The following is a 27,091-nucleotide window of genomic DNA, read 5'->3' as shown; positions in this document are numbered from 1 at the left end:
GGTATCTTGCATTTCCTCATTAGCTTCTTATGCAGCCCTTCTATGAATCTTTATTGGTAACTAACATTTCTAAGAAGTCTGGTGACAAAGCCCAGGAAACTGCCCTAACTCTGTAGGTTTCACAGCACCAGCCAGAGACTAAACGGTTTTTAACTGATGAATTTTCAGTGTGTGCTCTCAGTCTGAGTGACACAAGTGGGCCATCAATGTAAGTGCACTAACACACATGTATATAAGGGAAAAAAAAGACACAAATCAAAAATTCTTTACATGTATTTATTTAAGGAAACAAATGAATAAAAAGAGCAATCTGCTGTATGATTTCTTTTCAGTGGGACTTTGTGAAATCATAAAGAATCATTAAAAGGCCTATATTACGGCATTTTGTCATCTATGTTATAATGTTGTTTCCTCATCAAAAACATACCTGAAGTTGTGTTTTGTTTCATTCACATGTTTAACACACAAACCCTGCATATTTAGGTTGAGCTCTTCTCTCAGACAGAAAACACTCTGTTCCACCTTGTGATGTCACGTGGTAAAACACGAAGTGCTCCACTGTGTTTTTAAACTCTCACTGGAGTCATATGGATGATTTCAGCACTGGAATTGCCAATCTCTATTGAACTAAAGGTAAAGGATAGGTATTAACTTGAACAATACCACTTCATGACATCATAAGGTGGAACAGAGCATTTTGAGATTTGGAAATGTAAACAGCCTAATAATAAATAGTTACTGAAACATGTGCGAATGAAACAAAACACAACTTCAAGTATATTTTTGAGGAGTTAACAGCATTATAACATTTCTAAAATCTCACAAGAATCAATTTTGCCTGATACAGGACCTTGAAAAAGTAATACTCTGTAGAAATAAAATATATAAATCGGAATAGGAGTGGTATGCCCCCAAAACAGTAAAAACATATAGTCCCTTGTCGGTTTTCAAAGTGCACTCACAAAAAGGTAAATCATGTCTTCTAATCTCTTCTATGTGCATCCCTTATACAGATATCAAGCTTCATTTACATTCAAAGACTTGCGTACATGTTGCGCTGCTTTGATCCCCTTTTGGAAGAACTCAAGGATAATGAATTGATTTTGGAGGAACGTTTATTCTTGAGTATTTCATTTCCCAGTCCAGTGATGGCGCTGTGCATTATTTCATTGTCCCCAGTTGTGTTTGTATGTCAAAGTGAGCATCCCTCTATCCTTATTGACTGATGACTTTTCTTGGAATTGCTGTATTCGTTTAGCGATAAAGGGCAGTGTTTGTAAGAAGTGGGTCACGCTGACAACTGTGTCACTCGATCGGAAAACGTGCACTTGTTGTTCTCGCACTGTTTGTCTGACAGCCTCAGAGTAACTACAGATAGAATAGAAAAAGACATCTGTGTCATCAAATGTCTTGCCCTGATCTTCACCTACTTCCACCACACTGGTATTTTTAGAGTGGAATTTTACTTACAGGAGATAAAGAAAGAAAATCTGAAATCTCACTTGGAAAGGAAAAAAATGGCACAACAAAATTCCTATTTTTTTAAATAAATGTGTTGGGGTTACTAAAGAACACAGGATGAGATTAGACCCCCGTTAGGACCTTGTTTGGTGTTGACAAGAGGTGATGCTGAGAGAACATGGGATGCTGGAAATAAGTGTGGATTACTAAGAGGAAATGGAGAAAGTGAAAAATGGAATGGCCTTTAGACTATTGTACTGGATTATTTATACGAGTACTGCTACGACCTTGTTATAAAATCTTATTCAATGGATACTTCTAAAAAGGTCCATGGTTGCAAATTATTTTGAGTATTTGTAGGACGATAAACACAAATCAAAAAGATGTTTCTCTTCCAAAAACAGTGAAAAAGGTTCATTTCAATAAATTATACACATCTGTGCCTTTACTAGGGCTATAGCTGAAAGAAAAACTTGGTCCAGTGAAAACATACCCTGTGCATCCATTATCAACAAAAAGGGGGCAGATATGGGGCTCTAGCAAAGCTCACAAAATTATCCATTTTGGGACTGTTCCATCTCTCCCAAAACTCCAGCTAACTTATTCAGTGCTGCCAACTTTCTGCTGTGGGCTTGTGGCCAATAGATAGCCTTGTAATCCTCATAAAATAATTATTTGCCCAATAATAAAATTGGTTGACTCAAAGACACTATTGACCAGTTAAATGACTACAGCCCTTGTCTTTACATACAAAATGTAAAGGTTTTTTTCAGTTTTCATGGTATCTTCTTGTTAATATTTGCTCAGTAACACAAACGATATTATGCATTCTTATCTAACATTCTTATCCCGAGATGCAGAATTGCTTTCAGTCATTGGGTATGGGTGTGTTACAGTTGCCATGGTAAATATGGACTGGGCCCTCACAGCGGTAGTACATCTGAAACACCTCTCCGTAGCCATGGTCCCTCCACCAGGTGCACAACTGCCTGTTCCAGCCACAGGCCAGAGGGTAGAACAGCTCTGGATGCTCCATCCCAATCATGGAGAAGAAGTCCTGGTCCCCAAGATGGCCCCTGAAGCGGTACTGCTCTGCAAGCTTGGCCACATTGTTGGGCTGCAGGAGCTGGTTGTACAAAGCTGAAGTCCTCATGGCTCCCAGGTCCAGTAACATCACTCCACTGTTGAACCCTGGCAAGCCGTCAGGAGGGGGCTCGCCCACTTTGCTCTGCGGGTTCTCCTTTCGATACTGCCAAAATGTGTGCCTGAGGAGAAAAACATCAGTTAGTTAAAAATTACATAAAAAATCTCAACAAATATAATGTTGTTATTAATAGAACACCATATACATTTTAAAATAAGGGACTGCTTCATACATGTTAGAATATCTTGTTTGTTAATTATCGATACAGGAATATCTAATACAAGATCACATGATTGTGTAAGTCTAGGGACTAGCTGCACCAGAACTGAGATGGGAAAAAAGGGCTTTTGTCTGTTTTGCTTCACTAAAACAAAATATATTTCAAGGACAAGCAAAATTCGATACTTTGGTGCTGCCAATGTAATTTTATAATCTGATAACATTTATACTCACACCTGCACCTGTTTTTCATGCTTTAAATAGACTTATGTATTAATTTGTTTTGTTTGTTTTTTTGTTATTGTTTTTTTCCATATTTGAACAGGGCATCTGTAAAAAAGAGAGTCTAAGTGCTCTCCCTGGGCTCTCGCTGTAAAAAGATAAATAATAAATAACATACAACATACATTTCTAAAGTTTCATCATCTGTTAGCTTAAAAAATGTAAATGTTGTAAATATTACACAAACAAACAAAGTCAAAACTGATAAAATGAATGACAAAACATTGTGGTCTGTGTGCGTCTTCAAACATGTCATTCCTTAAAAGGTCCTATTGGCAACAAGATGCTAAAAGCTAAGAGCACCTCAGAGTGAACACAATGTAAGTACTTAAATTATGAACATGAAGTAGTGATAGGAGAGGGACACGTAAAAGAACATTAAGTCCAAAATATAAAAATGCTTGACTATCGAATTACTTTAACTCTCTGAATGAAACAAAATAGAACTCAATGCAGTTTTGATAAAAGATCAACAAAATAAAAGATGAGCCTAATATAGGAACTTCAAACATTACAGCATTGGTGTGGTGGGTTTACACGGCAGCACATAAAGCAAGAATGCAGACGAAGTTTATGTGGGAAAATGACAGCTCGTACTTAACATGTGACCCCTCACTGTGTGGTATGATCAGATCTGGTGGGAGAGGCAGATCCTCTGAGTCATGCTGTGATATTATTACTGACCTATATTCAGCAGCTGTGGGCTGCCTTTGCTCGTCCACTGTTTTATAGTGGCTGATTTAGTGACTGGGGACGAATTATTCCATAGGGCATTGTCATTTTAAAGAAGATGACAGAACTACGTGCCCCGAGACACGAGTGCAGTGCAATCTAAACAGCTCAGATGTTTTCTACTGACAGATGCAATGAGACGGACATAATGATTATATTCAAACTGGACATTTAACAAGAGTTGTCACGCACAGTTCACCATAAACCAAGATGAATTTGTTTTGGTTCATAGCTGATCTGCAAAAGCTGTGTATACCCTTTTTATTGTTTTAAAGATGGAATTTATGTTTTGGCTGTACAAAAAGTAATGCATAGTTACTAGAGTTAATAAGAAATCAAATTATTATATTTAAAAAAAGAATTCATTAGATCAGTGTGTTACTAAAAATGTTATCTGTATTACCTTACTTTGTACATCATTATTGCGCAACACTGCTTACAGTTAACAAAATAAATATAAAAATACATACAGAACAAAAAGTCAGACAAACCATTAGGCTCAAATATGAAAGAGGTTTAAATAAGGAGACAATAACACTAATATTACCTATTAACCAATGTTCACGACTTTTAGTTGTCAGCTGACCATCCAGCCATAGCTCAATACCTTGATGCTATGAGCTATGGCTGGGACACAATTCCTCATAGATTGAGTGTGTTGCACTCTTGTATCAGAACAGTAAATCCTGGCATAGGAACAAAAGAATCAGTGCAAGTCTGAGTGCCTCATCTTCAGCGCGGCAGTTCACACATCTGTGGTCTTCTTCAGCAATTTACACCATCTCCACCAGCACCACCCCTCAAACTCAAGTGTCTGTCTCCCGCACCATCTGAGCCGCTCTGAGAGAACGAGGTTCATTATGAAGTGAGGGGACATTCTGTGCTGCCATACCATACCCAATGTGTTCTTGGTTTAAGCCAGTGACAGGATGCTCTCTGATACACAAAGACAGAGGGAACAGTTCAAAGGCGACCTGTGAAATGTCTGCTCCTCTCCATGGCGACGACAAAGCCCAGTCGGCATGAGGCGCGTACATTCAAGTGTATTCTGGTATTGTCAGAAAGCAGCATGGAGGACGTTTTCACTATCAGATCATCTTGTTTGAGGTTTTTGGACAAGCTGTTTATATTGTTGAGGGTAGATAAGAATAATAATCATAATATTATTGCAAAAGCATCTCTTGGTGAATATTTTTTATACTTTTCTGTAAGAGTTATCTATAAGTTTATCCGCATTCTATCACATTCTACCGTTAGTGCCATATGAACCATCTCACACACTGCATATGACTGAAAGGTTTTTAGCTGCAGTCTTCTCTTTTAAAGTCAATTTTATGATGATTATTTATGTTTTGATTTGTTTGTTTTGTGATTGTAATGTATTTCTTATTCTGTAAAGCACTTTGAATGACTTTGTGTATAAATTGTGCTATACAAATAAACTTGCCTTGCCTATTGCACAGTTACAATAAAATGATATATTTTCCAGTCGTGCAAGTGAGTGAGATATTTTATGATTCCCAGAAAAGAGCAAAGGGATTTTATTCTTTATGACCCAAATCTCTTGAAAATTGACATTTTCCTTTATGTTCAAATTTATGATAAAGTGACTTTTCATTCCACCCCGGGGCAGCTGTGGCTTTAGAAATAGCTTACCATACAACTCCAGGTGTGAATGAACAATGAATGCTTTTGTTAGTCACGCAGCAATGCAGGAACTGAACTGAACTTTTCCCTTACTTGTGAATATTACAAAATTTGGCGAGATCAAAATCCCTTTGTTACAATCTGAAGCACGTAGGAGTTTGAATTAAGTGAACATTGCATGGCTACAGTGTGTAGTTCTGTTGTGTTTGTGGTGACACTTATGTAAGTGGGTGCAGCCTTGTGGGATTTTAAAACATTTCAACTGCAGCTGGAGGGGAAGACACAGGGCTTTTTCCAATAATGAACTTTTCAGTGGCAGGATGTGCTGTGAATGTGGCTGGTGGGAGGATGTGTTCTGCTGCATAATGCTGTGTCCATTAGCACCCAAACTGCTGAGAGCCTCCAGCACTTGTGACAGGAAACACTGCAGTGGAAAGGCTACAGGCTCATGGTCTGTGAGTATATGACAGACAGTACACAATCGCATTAACTGAATCTGGTGAATACCAACTATTCAAGAGGAAAAACGCACTGAATCAATACATTATGCAACAGGTATTCATAAGGTCACAAAAGAGGTTCCATGCAATTTTAATGATTTGATTTTCCTCTAACCACTTCAAGATAAAAAACAATATCCTTCCAATCTTCAGTGACGTATAATCCCTCTAAAAAATCATGTCAGCACATTTTAATTTCCTTATAAATCCTGGAATGTGCTGAAAAACTGCACTTCTCAAAGACTGCTCTGTATGGCAGCACCACCCTGAGTGACACTGTGAGGTATTATACAGTAACATTGTTTTGAAGGTCATGCTATGCTGAGTTTTGAACGTCTGAAGGTACACTGAAAGAAATTAGCAGGGATTTCCCGGAATGAGTGGACTTCTGTAGCTGGAGCACATGGAAATCAGTTAAGAGCCTGAAGGAGCCAAAGAAAATGAGAGAATATCTGACTACTGTGTTCATGCAGTGCAATCCAGTGGTACAGTATTGTAATATTCTCCAACTACTTCAATAAAAAAGTTATAACCTTTCTCAGATAGTCAAATAATGGTTTGTGCCTCAATGAAATAACCATGGAATGAAGAAATAGTCACTACTTGCCTAACTTAAACCCCAATCTTAACCTATTATTTTAATAATAATTAATAATAATAACAGAATAACAGATTTACGTCACAGGGACCTGATTTTTATCCTCAGAAGGGAGGCAGGTCCCCATGATGTGAGTGTGCATACATATTTTAGTCCCCGTCATGTGACAAATACCCGTCCAAACACACGCACACAATGACGTCCTGTTTTGATGCTCGACAAGAATGGAAAACGGTGGTGCCATGTTTGTATATCTGAGAGAAGAAAGGAAAATCAGTAAAGTCGCCAAGGGCTTCCGACTAAGTGGCTTGTTTACACCAATTTTCCACATGACACAAAAGGACAAATGAGTTTATTACTCATAAAATACATGTTAATATTAAGAAATGTTCACAAGACACTTTTGTGCTAGTAGAAACTGACAAGTCTCTGCTGTAGCATTGTCAGTGTGCAGTCAGTAAATATTTAACAATCTCCGTGGCAACAATACGACAAAGTTTAGTATTTTCTCAAAGTATAAAATGTCTGAGCCAAAGCAAACTTCTCACCAAGATATATATATTTTGTTTTGGCATTAACAATATGAACACAGACCTGTCAAAAGTTTGATACATTGCTGAAGTAAATATAGACGATAAACGATAATATTGAAACTAATTTACGACACAGATACAATAACCCAAGAGCAGATTTATACCACAAAAAACTATTCTTAATCTACAATACTGTTAAAATACATGAGCTGCAACACATAAATTGCAGAATAAAACACTTAAGTACTTACTTTGCATCTGTAATGAGTCATAGACGTTAATTCAACCTACTATGACTCAAATCTTATTGTATAACAAAAGTATAACATTGACACTCCCCCTCCTATCATATATTGAATGATAAGTTGGTATAATATTTGTAATGATAGGCCTATAGGAACAGTTCTAATATGCCATTATATAACTATCTTATAGCTTGAACATTTCTATCATTTTCTGTAGGCTACATTTTGCCCCCAAAGTATTAGATAAATCAACTTTTATAAAAACAGTTTCAGTGGGGATATGAACTGGTAAAATCATACAACTGGGGAAGCATGACAGATTCACTTAGGATGCATTCACAGTTCAGAAAATTGGAACTAAACTTGGACTAAATCTGGAACTAAATCTTGACCAGACATGATTAAAGTTACCAGAACAGGACCAAACCAAGTCCACACTCACCTGAAGGATTATTAGGAACACCATACTAATACGGTGTTTGACCCCCTTTCACCTTCAGAACTGCCTCAATTCTACATGGCATTGATTAAACAAGGTGCTGAAAGCATTCTTTAGAAATGTTGGCCCATATTGATAGGATAGCATCTTGCAGTTGATGGAGATTTGTGGGATGCACATCCAGGGCACGAAGCTCCTGTTCCACCACATCCCAAAGATGCTCTATCGGGTTGAGATCTGGTGACTGTGGGGGCCATTGTAGTACAGTGAACTCATTGTCATGTTCAAGAAACCAATTTGAAATGATTCGAGCTTTATGACATGGTGCATTATCCTGCTGGAAGTAGCCATCAGAGGATGGGTACATGGTGGTCATGAAGGAATGGACATGGTCAGAAACAATGTTCAGGTAGCCTGTGGCATTTAAACAATGCCCAATTGGCACTAAGGGACCTAAAGTGTGCCAAGAAAACATCCCCCACACCATTACACCACCACCACCACCAGTCTGCACAGTGGTAACAAGGCATGATTCAGTGGTTAGAGTGCTGGTCCCCCAACCCGAAGGTCGGAGGATCGAGTCCCGCTCAGACCAAGTTCTGTCGTTGTGTCCTTAGGCAAGACACTTCACCCACATTGCCTAGTATGAAAGTGGTGTGTGCATGAATGATAGGTGGTGGTCGGAGGGGCCGATGGCGCAGATTGGCAGCCTCGCTTCCGTCAGTCTCCCCAGGGCAGCTGTGGCTACAATGGTAGCTTACCATCACCAAGTGTGGAAATGAATGAATAATGACTATAGTGTAGAGCTTTGAGAGGCTTTGACAAGCCTGTAAAGTGCATTACAAGTGTAAGGCATTATTATTATTATTATTATGATGGATCCATGTTCTCATTCTGTTGATGCCAAATTCTGACTCTACCATTTGAATGTCTCAACAGAAATCGAGACTCATCAAACCAGGCAACATTTTTCCAGTCTTCAACTGTCCAATTTTGGTGAGCTCATGCAAATTGTAGCCTCTTTTCCTATTTGTAGTGGAGATGAGTGGTACCCGGTGGGGTCTTCTGCTGTTGTAGCCTCAAGGTTGAGCGTGTTGTGGCTTCACAAATGCTTTGCTGCATTCCTCGGTTGTAACGAGTGGTTATTTCAGTCAACGTTGCTCTTCTATCAGCTTGAATCACTCGGCCCATTCTCCTCTGACCTCTAGCATCAACAAGGCATTTTCGCCCACAGGACTGCCGCATACTGGATGTTTTTCCCTTTTCACACCATTCTTTGTAAACCCTAGAAATAGTTGTGCATGAAAATCCCAGTAACTGAGCAGATTGTGAAATACTCAGACTGGCCCGTCTGGCACCAACAACCATGCCACGGTCAAAATGGCTTAAATCACCTTTCTTTCCCATCCTGACATTCAGTTTGGAGTTCAGGAGATTGTCTTGACCAGGACCACACCCCTAAATGCATTAAAGCAACTGCCATGTGATTGGTTGAGTAGATAATTGCATTAAGGAGAAATTGAACAGGTGTTCCTAATAATCCTTTAGCTGAGTGTATATCAGGACTAGACCTGGCTCAAACCAGAACCAAACTAGTTCTGGTTTTAAGTGTGAACACACCCTTAAAATTCAGCTGTTAAGAGGTTATCTGGGAAATCATTGTGGTCAGTTTTAGCGTGGCTTGCACCCACCTGTACACAGGCTGCATCTCTCTGGCGATGCCGATAACAGCCCCAGGAGGAAAATGGTCAAACTCCTGGAAAAGGTCCCTGATGTTGGTCTTGTATTTAAGGTCCAGGTCAAGCTGCACAATGCGGGTCAGATCTGTAATTAACACAACAAAATTAATAATAATTATACAGCATTGAAGAGTACAAAGTTAGAGTAGGGGCCAATTACCGAATTACTACATAAATGGATTAATTCACTGACCACGAGTAAATGGCCAACAATGATACACTGTGTACTCTGACCTAAACAAAAAAGTAGCATCAAATGAGTGTCTTCAATTGCATTACACAGGTCAGTGTGACTTGTTCTTTCTTGGATCTCTTAGACCACTGACATTTTCCCTTTTACTTCTTTCAGTAATGTTGTGACTAGGTCTATCTATTGAAACCAAACCATAAAACAGATTATTATTCATAAAAAAGTGTTCTACATGTACAATGTGTTAAATATTCTTGAGCTGTATAAATAAATAGCAGAATGCAACACTTAAGTAAATTGTTTATGTAATTTTAGTTCTTATGTTATCATATTGCTGAAAAAAATACCAAAATGTCCCAGTACCACAAAGAAAAAGCCCCCATGATAAATACTGACCCCCAAAAATCATTGCAGCATTTATAATATATTGAAGTTGATATAGTAATTATCGTGACAGGCCTAGTTGTGACTGACTGGAGACTGGACTGGAAAGATTAGAAACCACATGGCAAACATTTGATCGTCTCCAAATTAAAATACTTACTACACTATGTCAGTTACTTCAAACAAAGTTAAATAAATGACTGAAACCCTCCAGCCACTATTGCGCAAACCCCATGGTCAGCTGATTTTACTAGGAGCAGCCAGTCATGCAGTCCCTTATTAAGTTGTTAGGAAAGCTTGAGGAAAAATGCCACAGAAAATCAGTGTCGGTCCCTGATATATAAAATAATGTCATAAATAAAAGGCACTTCTTGAACTGCTGACAGTGATAAACAGCATCTGGGTTTAGTTTCTGACAGTACAATAGTAACCACCAGGATGTGCAGACTCCATGTGCTCATTGTTCTAGCTTCCTATGTTTTGCTTGTTGCTATAGTGATGAAAAGATGGGAAATACTCCAGCCAGCGTGGGCATAGAAAAAGAGGCTTAACCTAATTGATGTGACAAAAACACATTATTTTCAGTTAAAGACAATAGGTTTTTGTTTAGGGGCAAAGAACACAGCTGATTTGATAGTAGTGGGCAGACGGGATGTGTGTGCGACTGTTGACAGGCAGAGTAAAGGGGGAACAAAAGACTGAAATATGATAGAGCTTAAGCTCCGCTAAGATCATAAAAGTCAATGTGATATGCTATGGCATTTCACAACCTGCGCAGCTCTATTCTACACATATTGGGCCGATGCAACTTGGAGATATTATTGCTTTCCCTGGAATTTTCCACAGCATGACATTAAACGCCTAACTCCATGAAGACAAGCTGGTGACACCACTGCCCAAGTTATAGGTCAGATCTGTGGAGAAAAGAGTCAACTCACATGAGAATGTATGGTTTTCACGGTATATTTTTAAACAATAAAACACCAGTTATTGAATGAATACAAGGCAAACACATGCAATGCCATACTGTGGTGCATTCCTGGAAAAGCAATGACATCCCCAAAGAGACAAGCAGACAAGCGGACTCTTCACCTGAAGTTACTCAGTGCACCTTTAGGTTTGAAATAAGACAGTCACCTTTATATGTAAGCCTATATGTTAGTTTACATCAAGAGGTTAGTTTATTTACTTAATCCCTCTCTGGGTTTGTTTGAATCTGACTTGTTCATTGCTTTTAAAATGTTTTTTTTAAAGAAATGCAGAACAAAATATGCAATGTGTAATGTATAATACACAAAGTATTTGCATGCCGTTTTTAAGAAAATTATCAGTGATACTGCCGTGACAGATTTAAACTGGAGTCACACTGGGGTGAGAAAAAGAGAGAGAAATTTCCCCATGACCGACAGTAGCCCATTCTCTCCAAACAAGGAAGCTGCCTGTCACCGTGTCTTTATAAAGGTCTTTATGCACTGTAGCAACAGAGAGGCTCTGCTCAGTATTTTCAAAGGGTGTGAGACATTTCTTTAGTTCAGGGCTTATCATGGGCCGGTAAAACAGGAAAGAGGGTTTATACAGTTACTGCACTGTAGTTGGTGGGCCTGGTGTCTGCTCAGGGAACAGAGAGGCTTCTAGGCACTTTGGTTTACGGTTTATGTTTTTGTGTTAACTAGTTTCCCATAAAAACATTGCAGACAACACTGTCAACACAGAAACAAAGACAAAGCAATTGTCATGGCAATATGGTGATTTCATAAAGGAAAAAACGGATTAGTCTGACAAAATCTGTAATTTTGGGCATGCTAGGAGAGGGCTGCAGTTTGCCTACAAATGTGACAAATGAAATAGTATTTGATAATCACTAGTAGATACTCTACAGTCTCTAAAGCACAGGCCAAATGACATTTTATAACAAAGAGAGCTGCATTATTAAAACATAATAAGAATACATAATTTCAGTTTTGCATCAGTAATACACTTTATTCTGTCTAGAAGCCTTTTGGCAGCATATTTTCATTTTCATCAGGTTAAAAATCAATTTTATTTAAAATATTTAATGTGCAACAAAAACACAAAAAATAATAAATTGTATTCATTTAAGTTGTACTGTAGCAGTGTAATTGTACTATTATGTTTGCTTAAGCTTACAGTACTCATGTACCTACCCGATCTCAGGCGTGTTGTTGCAACGATAGGAAAATGTAATTACCGGTACAAAACGTGACCCTATAAAAAAAAATCAATCTGTTGCTAGTAAAATTGCCATTTTGTAAAACCAATGAAAAATAAGTGGCCTGAATGAAACTGGCATCAAAAATCTGTTTTTACACCTGGCCACGTGAGATGTGAATTTGGAGGCACCATGAATACAGTGACAAATGCAAACATTACCAACCAGTAGACCTGTCACAGTAATTACTAAATTGACTCATCGTTCAATATATGAAAGGTGGAACAATATGTTTTGGTGCTCGGTATTTATCATGAGTGCTTTCTCCTTGTAAAAATGGGAGGATTTGGAGTATTTTTATTGTAATTCACTTTAATGGCTAATTATTGGTACATTCTGCCATTTATTTGTTGCAGCTCATGTCTTTTAATGAAACAGTCTATTTAAAAATGGTTTACTGTGATTATCTTGCATTATTTAAATCTTAATTAGTGTCAATATTATCAGTTATCACAATATTTCTCTTTAGCAATATATTGCGCTTGTTATTGTGACAGGTCTACCAACCAGGAACATTTGAACATCATCCAACTACAATATTTTATTATATAAAGTTTTTGCTGAAGGCTTGCATCTTAAAGTTTGCCTTGTTCACAAGATTGACACTGGCAAACTGTTGTTCCTATTATGTTTGGAAAATATTCTAGACTCAAGTTAAGACATGCTTGTACCTCTAGAGGGAGTCCAAAGACATGTAACACATTGATGTAACAGAACAATATGTAAGGTGGCTTATTAAGAGCAAAGTGTGACAGAAATATTGGATATAATATATATTTTTAGATACAAATGGATTCTTCATGTGAACTGGTTAGTCTGCTGATTTATGTCTCTGACATTTTCAGAGTACTTCACAGTTACATTACACATTTTTTTTAAATATTATAGTTATGTATAACGTACTGCCCTTTCAGTTTCCTCACTTATGACTCCATTTTGTTATTAAACATAAATAATAATTTTGGATGCGTGGCGCGCTAGATGGAAAATAGTTTTGTCGAAAATGGTTTTGCATGGTGGCTTGTGCAGCAGCCCGCTCTTTTTGCGTAATGCCCTTTTAGAGATAAAAGCCGGCTTTTAATAGAAACGTGTGGCTATCCGGATTCAGCCGACCAGTGGCACATGTGGATGATCAATAAGGATTTAAAGTCACATGTGGTGGGATTTGAGTTCAAACAGCTGTACACGTCACAGCCAGTGCTTACACAAGTCCACCTTTAATTACAATGAATTGGCAAAACACCTTTTAAATCTGATGTATTACAGACAGGTGACATGGCCATCCTTATGGAGAGTCCTAATGGAGTCACAAGAGCTAAAGAGTCAGAGCAACTCCAACACTACAAGCCTGGATTATGTGGTCCAACAGACAAGCTGCTGTACTTTAAACTGGTGGTGAACATATAAATACTGATTAATGCTGTGTCACAGTTAGTCTGTAGACAAGTGAATAAAGCATTTTAACAACTGCAATGTCATCTTAATGCTAATCAATTTTAGTGGTTTTCAATTCTAAATTTGTGTTTCTTTGTTTCAAAACTACAAAGCAATTGTTGAAGCAATCTTGCATTTGTGCTTTCTGATGACGTGTTTTGCAGTCAGAGGGCATCTTGGTACTTCAGGTAACTATTGATCCAGACTCCAAAGCCTAATTGTCGGGTCTGTTTGTAGACCAAAACACTGTTGCACACCAACTGAATTGGACCAAAGCAGCAGCACAGTGGTGCTTCTGCTGGTCAGCAGGCACACAAGGGATAGTAATGTGAGCAGCAGCAGGTCACCTCCTGCCCAAATCCCTGGGATTCTGCAGAAAGACACGTGCCGTCTGGAGGCGTGCCATACTGCTGCTGTCCAGCTGTGCACCAGCATCATCCAGCATGAGCAACACTACCACAATCTCAGTCAATATATGAACAACAAAATGTGACATCACAGTGATATTTTGCTAAATTATCTAAAGAAAGATGTAAGTGGCTAAATCCGTTCCATTGACTCCAATTATCATTCAACTATCAAACCAAAACATCCACAATAAACAAACATCTCCAGCTATAGTCCTAAACAAGATTAACATCTAGAGATGGGTCCATGGCACTGAAGGATGGAGGTCAAATGCATGTTTTCTACCACAATACATACACAGTGGTCTGCAGTTCTGGGAAGAATCAAAACCTCGCATATCAACACATTCTAAAATAGTCTTTCTTCGTCTTGACCACACAGTGAATATTACAGCTTTATGGTTCTTACTTTCAGGCATGATGAGGTGCATGGCCACAGAGAGGAAAAAGATGGCATCGCTGTAGTATGCTCCAGACCCAGCGCTGAAATACTTCTGCATGGCCTCCACAATGGGGAACAGCTTGTGTGTGAGGTCCACCACATCGTGAAATAATACCTATGGAATGGAGAACATTTTCATTGCTGCCTGTTGAACCACTTTTAACATTCCGACATGCCTTGCCAAAAAACACAACAGCAGTGTGAAATGCCACTAGTACAAAAACTGGTACCACCTTATAATAACTACACCTTAATTAACCTTAGCATGAACAATAATGGACAGTTCTTCATTATTATTACAATTATTAAGAATGATTCAAAGAGGTTGGATATTAAGCAGGTACTAAGCTGAAATCATTCTTAAAAGGCTATAATGTTGTTTCCTCACAAACGGAAAACACTCTGAGTAATCCTTTTGTATTAATCCATCTACATCTCCAAAGCTCAAAATGCTCTGTTCTACCTTGCGATGTCATGTGGAAATACAGGAAGTGCTACACTGTGTTTTAAAACTCCAAACACCTTCACTAGATTCATTTGGATAATTTCAACCCTGGAATTGCCTAGCTCTTTTGAACAAAAGGTAAAAGGAGCTGTTAACTTGAAAACTACCACTTCCTGACATCACAAGGTGGAACAGAGCATTTTGAGCTTTGGAGATGTAGATGGATTAATACAAAAGGATTACTCAAACATGTGTGAATGAAACAAAACACAACTCTGGGTATGTTTTTTTTTAGGGGGACACTACATTAGAACAGCTCACAAGAATCTACTTTGTGTAATACAGAACCTTTAATATGCTGTTATTATAAAGTGTTACAAAAAAAACCCTCACATTATGCTTAATGGCTCTACTTGCTGAATTATTGTAACACGAATTCACCAAGGCATACAAGACTAAAATAACAGCTTGGCATGAGATGGCACAAAATACAGAATTTTTGCAGATTAAGAGGGATTTTTATTGAGCAAGCAGTAAACGCAGATTTTCAAAGCCTTCCAGAGGAAAATGAAAACACATGTTCAGAGCATAAAGAAGTGCTGAAAGCTACTGGTCATTCTTGGTTAAGTCAGAAAACATCAGTATGTGTAAAGGGCTTTAGATAATCCTCACAATATGCATGTGATTTTATAAAGTAGGTCAGAACTTAGACCTGCCTTTGCTCTGTCTGGTCATCTGTGGAAACCTGCACCTCTTGATATATACTATACTATTTAATGTGGATTGTTTATGTATTTTTATTTATTTATCTTTATTTATACAGGGGAACCCAATGAGAGCAATCAGACTCTCTTTTTCATTGACACCCTGTTTAAAATATAATAGAACAGAAACAGAAAAAAGAAACAACTATACAAGTCCATATAAAACATAAAAAAATGGTGCAGGTGTGTATAAAAGTTTGTTATCAGATTATTAAATTCCTATTATGTCACCAATGACTCTAATTATGCCTTTCCTTTGAGTATGTACCATTTTTGTGAAGCAAAACAGTTAAAAGCCTCTTTCCCATCTCAGTTCTGGTGCAGCTAGTCCTTAGACTTATGCAGTCATGTAATCTGGTATTAAATGTTCTGGTACCAAAGGTTAACAAGCAGGTGAGGTATAGATAAATCTGATTTAAAACCATCGGCTACTACTGCCTGGGTTCTGTGAAAGATCATTTTGAAACCACTTACATGTAGCATTGTCAAATCCAATGCTTATGCTTCAGATGCTTCAAGACGACTATATGATCCAGTGAATCAAAAGCTTTAGTTAAATCAATAAGCAGATCTACACAGTCTTTTGTGGTTGCAGTGACAGTACTATGTCCTTTACTGAAACCTGGTTGATAAAGACTTCAAAAGAGAGCATTTATTATTTATTACTAAAGGTAAAACATGTGCCATTTTCCATAATATTGGTATAACTGCTTTTAATTGATAAATTAAACATATGTAAAAGAGGTTGAATTAAATATGTGGCAGCTGGTAATAGAAGTTTTGGACCAAGCTCATCAGCTCCCATGGACTTCTTTGGGTCTATGGAGCGGAGAACGTTTAAGACCTCTAAGTAAGTGAAAGATCTTAAAGAAAAAATGTGATTATCTGCCCAAGGTTAAGACTCAATCAAGATCAGAAGGACCACCATTATTATCCAAAACGTCACATGCAGAGATGAAATGCCCATTGAAAGCATCACATATTTCCTCCATTTCCATTTACAATACAGTTGAATCTAATAAAATATCTGTTGATTATGTGTGAACACTAGGTTCTGAGAGTAATCTGACTGTCCTCCAGAACTTTGCCGGATTTCTGTGACTCTTTATAAACACAGACATGAAGTAAGATGTTTTTGCCTTTCAAACTGCCGATAAACATTTATTTCTCTTCTGGCAAAATGTCCAATCCAAATCCAATCTAGTTGTGTGAGCAGTTTTCCAGGGAGCATAATTTTCTCAAATTAAACTTGCCTTGCCTTAATCCTTGGTTCTACTCAGAAACTGTAACAGTTTTTCATTCTAATTGTTCTTATACGCTCATGCCAGTCTACAGTTTCATTAAATGTATTAATAAAAGGCCACATTAGGGTCAGGGAAAAACACCATTTGCCTCATAATTATGGGGTTTGTTTGTTAAGATTACATCAACTAGGGTCAGGTCTAGTCAGAATAGAAATTAACTGTGTGAAATTTAGGCCATTGCGTAGGTCTTTCAAAGTTTCGGACTCTTTCTCCAGCCAGTTAATATTTATATCACCCATTATCAGGGCCTCAAAATTTTCCAGTTTAGAAAGCATCATGAACAGATCATTAAGAGCATTTTTAGGAGCTGAAGGGGCATGATAAATACCAGCAATGGCCACTTTTTTATCAGGATCATTTGCATAACTAAAAGACAGACAAATATTCAAAACATTTAGGTTTTGAACAGGAGAATAGAAGGTCCACAGACAGGTGATCTTTGACAAAAATGGCAATGCCATATATACACTGAACTCAATTACCTCAAGACTAGCCTATTTTATCAATTGTAATCTAATCAAAGTGCAAACAGATAGTATATTGAAGTTGTAATTAAGATTGTAAAAAGGAATTGCTAAAAATAACTCGACTTGGCTTCAGACAATGAGCACCTGCATTTCAGAGGGAGTGTTAAAAGTTATACCTTAAACAGATTTCATATAATTTATGAGAAAACCAGGGTAACAACTTTTAATGTGGAATTATAAATACTGCATCAAGATAACCTGATGTTCATTTTTGTTAAAAATTAAGACTAAGTCTGCGAAATAAACTGCATACGCATTTTCTTTTAACAAACAGAAGGTAAATTCATGCCAAGGATTGGTGATGTCTGGTATTGAAGAGAAAGTTTATGCTCTGAGTACTAAGCAGAAGGTTCTTTGTGAAGATTTTGGCAACTGTTGTTTGAGGGTTGCACTTCGAGAATCACTAAAGAAAAAGTTGGCAAGAATGAAAATCTAAACCCTTGGTTCACAAACTTTTTGTCCTTGAGAAAAAAAAATATGGCCCTCTTTCAGCCAGTTTTCAGTTTTGTTGGATGTTTGTCTATTTCCCATGTGAGACAATTATGCCACTCTAATATTAATAGTATAAAATAAGAGATTAAAACATAAATAAATAAAGTCAAATGATCTGCTTGATAAAATGTATGAACTTGACAATTTCATGGCCTAACATATGGCACCTTGAGGCTTAAAGCATGAAGCATGTGAACTTTTACATTTTACATAAAACTATGTTTTGTAATGCTCGAACAATTTCCTGTTCTTACATAAAAGTAATGTTTTGTTTAGCATAGCCAGAGGCACTGATTTTACCCTGACAGTGGCATCCACAAAATGACATCTGTGTTGTATCGAGCCTACAGCAGGGGACAGAACAGTCATGAACATTCCATGAACATAAACTTGTGTGAACTGGAATGTCTAGATGCTGTTTTTGTAGTTCAGATACAGATATGTCCCTACAGTGATATCAGCATCCAAGAAATGACTCAAAAACATAAACCTTGGTGGTCAATACATAATTAAACTATAGGCATTATTACTCAAAAGGTCAATAGTTCATCTGTTTGCAAATAAAAAAAAGACAAACATTGAACAAAATAGTAAAAGCAAAATGTAAAATCTGTCAACTAGACAAAAAGTTGTCCACGTGTGAAGCAAAATGAAATATCTGCTAGCTAACATCACATTGCACTGTCATACAGACCTAATATTATATTTCAAGCCTTATTTAAAGTATGAAGTCAAAACTATGTTAAATGCCCCCATCTGAATAACTGACTCTATTCACCACTGGTCTGTAGCCCTCCATGTTGAATATTTTTCAAGATATGGCCCTTGGTGAAAAGAGTGGGTACCCCTGGATTACACAGACATTGTATAAAATATTGAACAAGTTGCACTGCATCACTGTGTTTTGTTGGATTTAGATAAGGAAACAGAGCAATCATAAGTAAAAGGCCGTTAGTAATGAAGATGAGATGGGATGAGTAATCTCTAAACAAGTTGATGAGCTTGAGCTTTGTGAACCACACAAAGCAGAGAATTAGGACAGAGCATTATGCAGCAGTAAGAGGCGTCTGATCCTCACAGACTAAAGAAGACCAATACTGCCCTCTTGTGTTCATTTCTACTACTGTACTGACAGCATCAGCGATGCCAATACTTTAAGCAATTATTTAGTTTAAGGTTCAAAACAATGCCCTGAAAAACATGCATTCTTACTGTGAGCGGGGGTCTCCCTGTCCACAAATCTGAACATCACCTACTTGTCTCCATAGAGATAGATAAGTTAAACACCATACTGTGGAACATTCTAATCCAAAGAAATAACATCTCCATGGAGTCAAGAAACTGGAGTGTCCTCTACCAGAAAGGTTACTGTTAACTCTAAATTAGCTAGAATAATACATACAGGGTGTCCATAAAGTCTCTTTACAATTTAAAAACTGTATTGCAAAAACAAATGATAATATATCAAATGTTTTTACCTCATTTCATTCACTTCTATATGGGCACCAGTAGTCACATGAAGGATTTCAAGATGGTACTGGATTGCTTGCCATGTTTGCGATGTTCGCTGCCTCATCAATGGTTGCAGTCACATCTGTTATCTTTTGCTTTAGGACAGTAATGTCCCATACCTTAGTGTGATACATGATATCTTTAACATAGTCCCACAGAAAGAAATCCAGGAGTGTGATATCTGGTGAAATAGTGGTCATAGAATTGGTCCATCCCTTCCAATCCAACGGTCTAGAAATGTTTGATTGAGAAACTCACAAACATGCAGACCCCAATGTGGTAGAGCACCAGCTTGCTGGAAAATGACGGTTGGTTGAAGGTCCCGCAGTTGTAGTGCCACATATTCAGTCAAAAGATCAAGGTTGTAGTGGAAGAAAAATGGACCAATAATTCAATTGCACATAATTAATGCAATGTGATTAAAAATGTATATGACCATTGTGTACAACCAAACAAATCATATTAATTTGTAAACAATGTGTTGTAACCAACTTTATATGCTGAACAGGACCTACCTCATATTTGAATACTGCATCTTTTAAAAATTCCTGAAGCATACTTTTCCCCAATTCCTGGCTCGCTGGGTCACTGACAAAATGTAGGACCAGTACTTCACCTTCTTCGAAGTGTGCATGTTTCACCATTGACAACATGGCCACTTTGAACTTATCCTGCAGACTCCGACTCTTATCCACCTTAGTAAACATCATCAGTGCATGGTAATGTTGACTAGCCGACACGCTGTTCCTTTTTCCAGTTATGGTCTGTGGATTTCTTCCTTCTTCATTGTGTAGAACTCCTCCGTGCTCCACAGATTCTGACAAAGGGGTGAATTTGGTGTCCACGGTTAGATCTGCATCGTTCCTGTTGGTGTTATGGCTTGCTTGGGTTTGCTTAATTCTTTTGGTAGTGCTGGAAAAGTTCTGCCTCTCTGTCCCAAAGTAGTAAAAGGCTACAACAGCCAGAGCAGCGGCCAGAAGAACCACAAACTGATAGGATCTAAATGTACTGATCCTGCCCATGATTCCGGCCACAAATCTGAGGATGCCCATTACGTCTTTGTAGATGTCATGAGAAAGGTGGAATGTAAGAAGATCGGATCTCCATGTTCTTTAAGTCAGCTTTGTAGACATTTCCACCCATTGACCTGCAAAACACATTATATATTGTAGACTTGCATTTTAAGTACAACATGGTACAAGAGAAAAAGTCATTTTGAAATCATGCACATGCTTATTCTTACCATTACTTGGAGATGCCTACTTTTCATGGGCACCTTTATAGGAAAAATCAAAATCTTCTTTTACTAGCAAAAAAAGATAAGTAGGCTCGCACAATATAACCTGTTGACATGCACAAGGCTCCAAAGGATGCTAACCGAGGATCTGCGTCTAGGTTTAACCCCCGTCAGTTTATACTATGTCAAATGCAGGTCCCAACCCAAATGAATGTTACCTTTGGAGGACTAGTTTTGGTCTGTGCTTATTCATTGTTATAGATCCAAACGATGGCAAACAGCTTTATAAAACCACTCACATGATACTGTCTACAGCATTAGCAACCTAGCATTCTCTGACACGAATATGGCCCCGCCCACGGAGGTCATCACGCTTATCTTCTTGATTTTCTTTTTCCTCTACTAGAAAAATATCTTAGGTCATTCTGTCATTGTATATATGTATTATTATTTAACATATTAACCCATGTAACGAAACGTAAAAATCGATAAATTGCACAATCTCTAAATTTGACGCAGGATGAACCTGTTGCCAGGTTTGTTGTGTTTCTGTGGTTCTGTTTGTTCTCCGCGTCTTGTCCTCCAGTGACCTCTTGGCTGAAAACTGTCACGCGGTATTGGCAACCCCGCGTACAGCAGAGGCGGAGGCCTACTAGTCCGCAGCAGCGCATACTGAGTGATTCTTGATGCACTTATTTAGCATTTTCCTTTACAAAGACGACCAGGTGACCGCTTACCCTTTCACTGCCGAAGACTGCGGCTGAAGACGCTGGTAAAATGAGTTCAAACACACACGTCATTCAGGTGACCAACGTGTCTCCCAGCACCACCTCCGAACAAATGCGGACGTTGTTCGGGTTCCTCGGTACCATAGAGGAGCTCAAGCTGATCCCACCCGAGTGAGTATCATAGTCATTTAAGTATGTGTGGGTCTGTGTCACTTAAGCATCACATTACAAGTCAAAGCTAGTCTCCGTCTGAGGCCTGTCGTCAGACTCAGCCTCATGCTGTATCCTTTGCTAATGCTAACCCTTTGGTTTGTTTTTAGTCCGCCCCTTACATCCCATATACTGCACGCACGTGCAATGTAACTGGCTACATAACACGGGTGTCACAACTGTTTCAGAAGTGGGTGTGTATTTTACAAACTTGGATTAACAACTGTTAATCCTATTTTGTAAAATAACTGTATACAGTAATTTCAATTAAAACATTGCACAGTTGTACAGACTTGTATGGAGAGCCCATTGAGCAGAAGAGAGGTTAAATCCTGCTCAGTAAATACACATTGTAACTTTTGAGGGTCTGACAGTCTTTTCTCGAGTAGATGACAACACCGGACCAGAAGTATTTAGAATTTAAATATTTAAAGTACACTTTAAATGCAAAATATACCTGTTTATACCATACTCTGGATCATTCCAGATAAAGCCATATTATTTTCATGAGACAAACTGGTGGCAGTGCCTCCAATAGAAAACTTTCAAATAAGAACCCTCCATGATAAAACGGAACACTGCTGGTGCTTCAGTCACTTGCAGCCTATAACTGAATGTTCAGTGTGATTTCTTTCATAATTTAGGCAAATAATATTTATTTATTTATTTCATGTTTCATGCCAGGTATCATGTTGTGACAAGCCAGCTGGCTATGAAAAGTGTGTGTATTTGTGTGGGTTTGGGTGTGTTAGTTGGGTGGCTGTTTGATATCACAGTCTGATCTGTAGTGACCCAAGTTTTGAAGTCTCCAGCTCCAGTCCTGCCTAAAACCCAAAGACGTGCAGCTGACACTCATGGTAGATTCATATTGACACTAAACCATGGAATTGTAATGTGATATTATTATACTTCCATACACTAAACCTGTGGTTCACCTGTTGGGGGACATATCAAATTAGATGATATAACTAACTGTATGGAAGAAATAAAAGCTGCTTTAATTTTTCAGTCCATTGCATGGAGTTTAATGGAAATATTCTTTATACAGTCTATGGGGGTGACACACATTTTGTTTCTCTTACACATTATTTGCTAACGTTAATTTTAACTGAAATGGCCTTGAGTCAACTCCTTCCAGCAGATGGCCTCTTGTCGGTTGTTTCCCTTTGCCCAACATGTGTGTGTTTTCTTCCAGTGACTCTCCCATGCCTGTGACCTCACGTGTCTGTTTTGTAAAGTTCCAAGAGCCGGAGTCGGTGGGAGTGTCCCAGCACCTGACCAACACAGTCTTTGTGGACAGAGCCCTCATCGTGGTCCCCTTTGCAGAAGGTGGGAGTTTTATTTTTCACTCTTTTTTACTCTGCAATTCATTTACACATTTTGTCAGCCATATTCAATGTATTTAAACACTTTATTTATTTTTCACCAAGCAATAGCTATATCATGCCTCAAAGTAGGTCAGTTATTAAAAGAACGATACATTTGTGTCCAATGTCTTGCAGACTAGCTGTAAACCTCTCTCTCTCTGTTATTTGTGTTTCGGTTTTCATAGTGGACAAGTCCTTTGCAGAGAGCCCTTCCTTGCTGGCTGAAAGTGGTCCTCTGCTGCCATCAAGAGATTAGAACAGAAATATTGCCTTCAGGGTTGCAACTGTCTTCTTGTTTTCTCCAGTAAACAAAAGAAAATGTAGTATTGTATTTTTGGTTTAGGACTGTTTATAATCATTAATGCAACACATTTCTAAAAAATAATGATCACAAGGTATACAAATATACATCTTGGCTGTTCCTGGTCAATAAGTGAAGTCATCATGGAAGAGTTAGACATTTTTCGGCAACAGGTAAAATGTCTGTATTTGCCTGTAGTGCTTCACTAGTTACTTTATGCAATAATGAAGAGTATTAAGCTCTTGCATACTTGTACACTAATGTAAAGGGAAAAAAATGCCGGGACATCATTCGCACAGTGATATGCATCAAGTGTGCGTTGAACAGGCATCCAAAGACAAACACAAATAATAACAAATCTCACTTCATGACTTTTTAAAAATATGAGCTTTATTACGCACAGTCATCACATCACTTTTTATTGAGTCTCTCCAAAAGAAGAAAAGTGAATCTGACATTTAACAGTGGTGTTTTTTTTGTTGTTGTGTTTTACAGTTCTTTTTCCTGGTTCAGCCAACCCTATATACCAGGCCGCTGACATTGCCACCAACAGTTTTTTCTACTGCAGCCTTATCCTGTTTCTCAAGTGTCCTTTCTGTTGGCTGTGTGTGAGTGTGTGAGCGCGAATGTTTCTCCCTCTCTCTCTCTCTTCATCCCCCAAAATATAATTTTCAGATTCCATATAGATGACTATCGCCTTAAAACAGACTAATATTTAAATGTTCATATATTGTTTTTTGTGGCTTAGTAACTGTAGAACTATAGGCCTGTTAGAGTGACTTTCTGCTGTTGTGGGTTAATCTTGGGTAAGAATTACATTATAATCTGGTATTTTTGTGGTGGACATATTAAATACTGACCACCAACAAACTCCAAAATATGATTTGCTATTTTTATGCTGGTAGTAAGAGATATTGAATTGTGCCCTACTGTCTCCACCTAAATCAACTTTGTTTTTTGTATCTCAATGTTTTTGTGTGCTTTATAGCGAAGCAGCCGGCGTGAGTCGATTGTTCATAAAACATCTAATGAAAGTTGAGAGCACATCCCGCGGGACAACTGGCTGTGCTTGCATACGTTTGGTTCATGACTTAAAATACAAGTACAGGTGATAAAATCTTGGCAGTGTTGACCACAATGTGTATTGTGATTTAAAACATAACTGCTAATCCTACAATGATGCTTCACACAAAAATCAGGGAGCAGGATTTACAGACAAGACTCAGTGGATGTCCTTAATGTTTTACAATAGAGTAGTTAGACGGGGTTGCTTGTCTGCAAGAAAGTTGTCTATGTTGTCTTGAGGCCATTTTGAAATTTTCTTGTGTTCTCCAGGAGTGATTCCTGATGAATCTAAAGCTATGTCCCTGCTCGCTCCAGCCAATGCTGTGGCCGGGATGATGCCCGGAGGAGGACTTCTCCCAACGCCTAATCCTTTAGCAACAGTGAGTTCTTTTTGCTGTAACAATATCAGTGATTTAACTGCATTACTTGTACCACACAAAATTTGTTCTAGATGGGGGCTTCAGCATTTGGTCTACCAACCATTGAACAAATGGCTGCCATGGGATTGCATGGTCCTAATATGAACCCACAGGTAAAGACAAGTTTAGGGGGTGATAACTGTGCTTCATGAAAATGAAATATTACTTTTTCCATTTTCAGGCTCTGTCTGCAGATTTCCTCAAGCTTATGCAGTCAATTGACCCAAAGTAAGACACTGTAGCCTCAAAAATAATAGAAGAAAATATTAACAACCCTTTTAACTGATGCCATTTGCAGATTGAATCCCTTAGCTGCAGGGCTTGGTTTAGCTCCAGGCTTAAAGACAGATGCCTCCAGCAAAGAGATTGAAGAAGCAATGAAGAGAGTGCGAGAGGCTCAGTCTTTGATATCTGCTGCCATTGAACCTGGAAGTAAGTACTTGTTCTATGCTGAATTATCATTAATGTCTTACACAGAATTTAACTACAATACTTCAGTTTCAATGTATCCTCATTTGTCTTTAAAGGCAAGAAAGATGACAAGCGTAAGCATTCCCGCTCCAGTTCACGGTCACGCCGCAGGAGGTCCAGATCTCGCTCCAGGCACAGGTGAGAATTTTTTTTATATACACCCCTCACACCCCTCCCCAAGAGAAATTAAATTCAGTTGTTTTTTAATGACAGACTATCAAAGAGTCGGTCACGACGCAGGTCTCATTCAAGGAGCAGAAGGAGGTCCAAGAGTCCACGGCGGAGAAGGTCACATTCACGAGACAGAGGCCGTCGCAGTCGTTCCAGGTACTGCTCTCCCGTGTCCTTGTGGAACTGTTTTTACGTCACAAACAAAAGTCCTTAACTTATTTTTCTCATCATCATACCTCAATAGGGACAGAAGGAAAGAGGAGAAGTCAAAAAAGCGATCAAAGACACCTCCTAAAAGCTACAGCAGTGCTAGAAGATCCCGAAGCATTAGTCGGTGAGTAGTCGCGCATGAAATGACAATATCTTTTCAAAAGGGAATGTGTTTTTACACATTTTAAATATCGTCCATTTTAGGAAGCACAGACGAAGCCGTAGTGCATCTCGCTCTCCTCGGAAAAAGCCTTCCAGGTCGCCATCCCCCAGACGGTAAGTAATTGCATTAACAGTATAGAAATTCAAGCAGAGAAATGGGTGGATTGGTTAATCTGTGGGAAAACTGTAAAAACAAAAATGTTACAAGATAGTTCTCCATCTTCTGCGATTGTATTCAGCCATAAAAAAGAAAAGAAGAAAGACAAGGGGCGTGAAAAAGAGCGAGACAGGAGGGAGGACAGAGACCGGAGCCGAGACGAGAGAGAGCGCTCAAACAGCAAGAAGAAAAGAAGTAAAGACAAGGAGAGAGATCGAGAACACAAGTCCGACAGTGAGAAGGGAGATGTAAAGGTTTGTACCAGAAATGTCATTTATTTTTCCAAAGACCAAATGATAGAAATAAATGAACATGCCTTGACGAAGTGTTAGACCAAAATTATTCTACTTCTAGTGTTTATTGACAGGTGACCCGTGACTATGATGAAGAAGAACAAGGTTACGACAGTGAAAAAGAAGTAGAGGAGGATGACGAGGAAAGAAAAAGTGATTCAGACTCAAACTCCTCCCCCAAAGGCTCCAGCGATGCCCACAAAGCTGAGGCCTCTAAAAAGTCCAAGTTAAATGGAGACGATCACCAGCAAGAGGACATGGACATGAGTGACTGACTTACCACTATCCATCTACTGCTCTTTGATATTTTTTATGGATTACTTTTGTGAGGTTATGATTTAAATTGTAAAACTGTCTTGGAGAATGGGGAGGAAAAATAAAAATGGGTTTTAAATAGTTATTGTATTTTTTTATAAAGCAATTGGTATTTGTTGCTTTTTGTCCACCAGCCAGAACACACATAATGGTGTCAGGATAATATGTTGTCATGTTGGGGCACTGTACGTGCTCACCGTTTACTCAAATTGAACAGTTTGCTTTACTGTAATGCACTGACTTGTGCTGCAGCTCCCTTTTGTATGTTCAAGAATTTGTATTGTCCATGTAAGCTTGTTGAAATGCTGCAATGAA

General features: G+C 38.4%; 2 protein-coding genes across 5 annotated transcripts; one reads left to right on the top strand and one right to left on the bottom strand.

Moving 5' to 3' along the window:
• Positions 1-268: 268 nt before the first annotated feature.
• xxylt1 (xyloside xylosyltransferase 1) lies at positions 269-21,261 on the bottom strand. Its single transcript, XM_033965390.2, has 5 exons — positions 20,914-21,261; positions 20,186-20,817; positions 14,594-14,741; positions 9,492-9,624; positions 269-2,726 (listed from the first exon to the last, which is right to left on the bottom strand). Exons 2-5 carry the CDS (start codon positions 20,720-20,722, stop codon positions 2,330-2,332), a joined length of 1,215 nt encoding a protein of 404 aa, XP_033821281.1. The 5' UTR covers positions 20,723-20,817; positions 20,914-21,261; the 3' UTR covers positions 269-2,329.
• Positions 21,262-21,461: 200 nt separating this feature from the next.
• srsf11 (serine and arginine rich splicing factor 11) lies at positions 21,462-27,012 on the top strand. Of its 4 annotated transcripts, none has more exons than XM_033965386.2 (12): positions 21,462-21,806; positions 23,041-23,174; positions 24,849-24,958; positions 25,030-25,110; positions 25,179-25,225; positions 25,296-25,429; positions 25,525-25,606; positions 25,682-25,795; positions 25,884-25,973; positions 26,054-26,125; positions 26,251-26,422; positions 26,536-27,012. In XM_033965386.2, the coding sequence occupies exons 1-12, from the start codon at positions 21,685-21,687 to the stop codon at positions 26,734-26,736; spliced, it is 1,359 nt and encodes a 452-aa protein (XP_033821277.1). In that variant the 5' UTR covers positions 21,462-21,684; the 3' UTR covers positions 26,737-27,012. The 4 variants fall into 4 exon arrangements, with proteins under 4 accessions (XP_033821277.1, XP_055077113.1, XP_055077114.1 ...); XM_055221138.1 differs by having other exon boundaries at positions 21,523-21,806; positions 26,523-26,604; XM_055221139.1 differs by lacking the exon at positions 21,462-21,806 and having other exon boundaries at positions 24,502-24,958.
• The last annotated feature ends 79 nt before the right edge of the window (positions 27,013-27,091 follow it).

Source organism: Periophthalmus magnuspinnatus, chromosome 4, assembly GCF_009829125.3.
Source record: "Periophthalmus magnuspinnatus isolate fPerMag1 chromosome 4, fPerMag1.2.pri, whole genome shotgun sequence".
Lineage (NCBI taxonomy): Eukaryota > Metazoa > Chordata > Actinopteri > Gobiiformes > Gobiidae > Periophthalmus > Periophthalmus magnuspinnatus.
The sequence above is the reverse complement of the archived record's forward strand: the minus strand, read 5'-3'. Positions and strand labels throughout refer to the sequence as shown.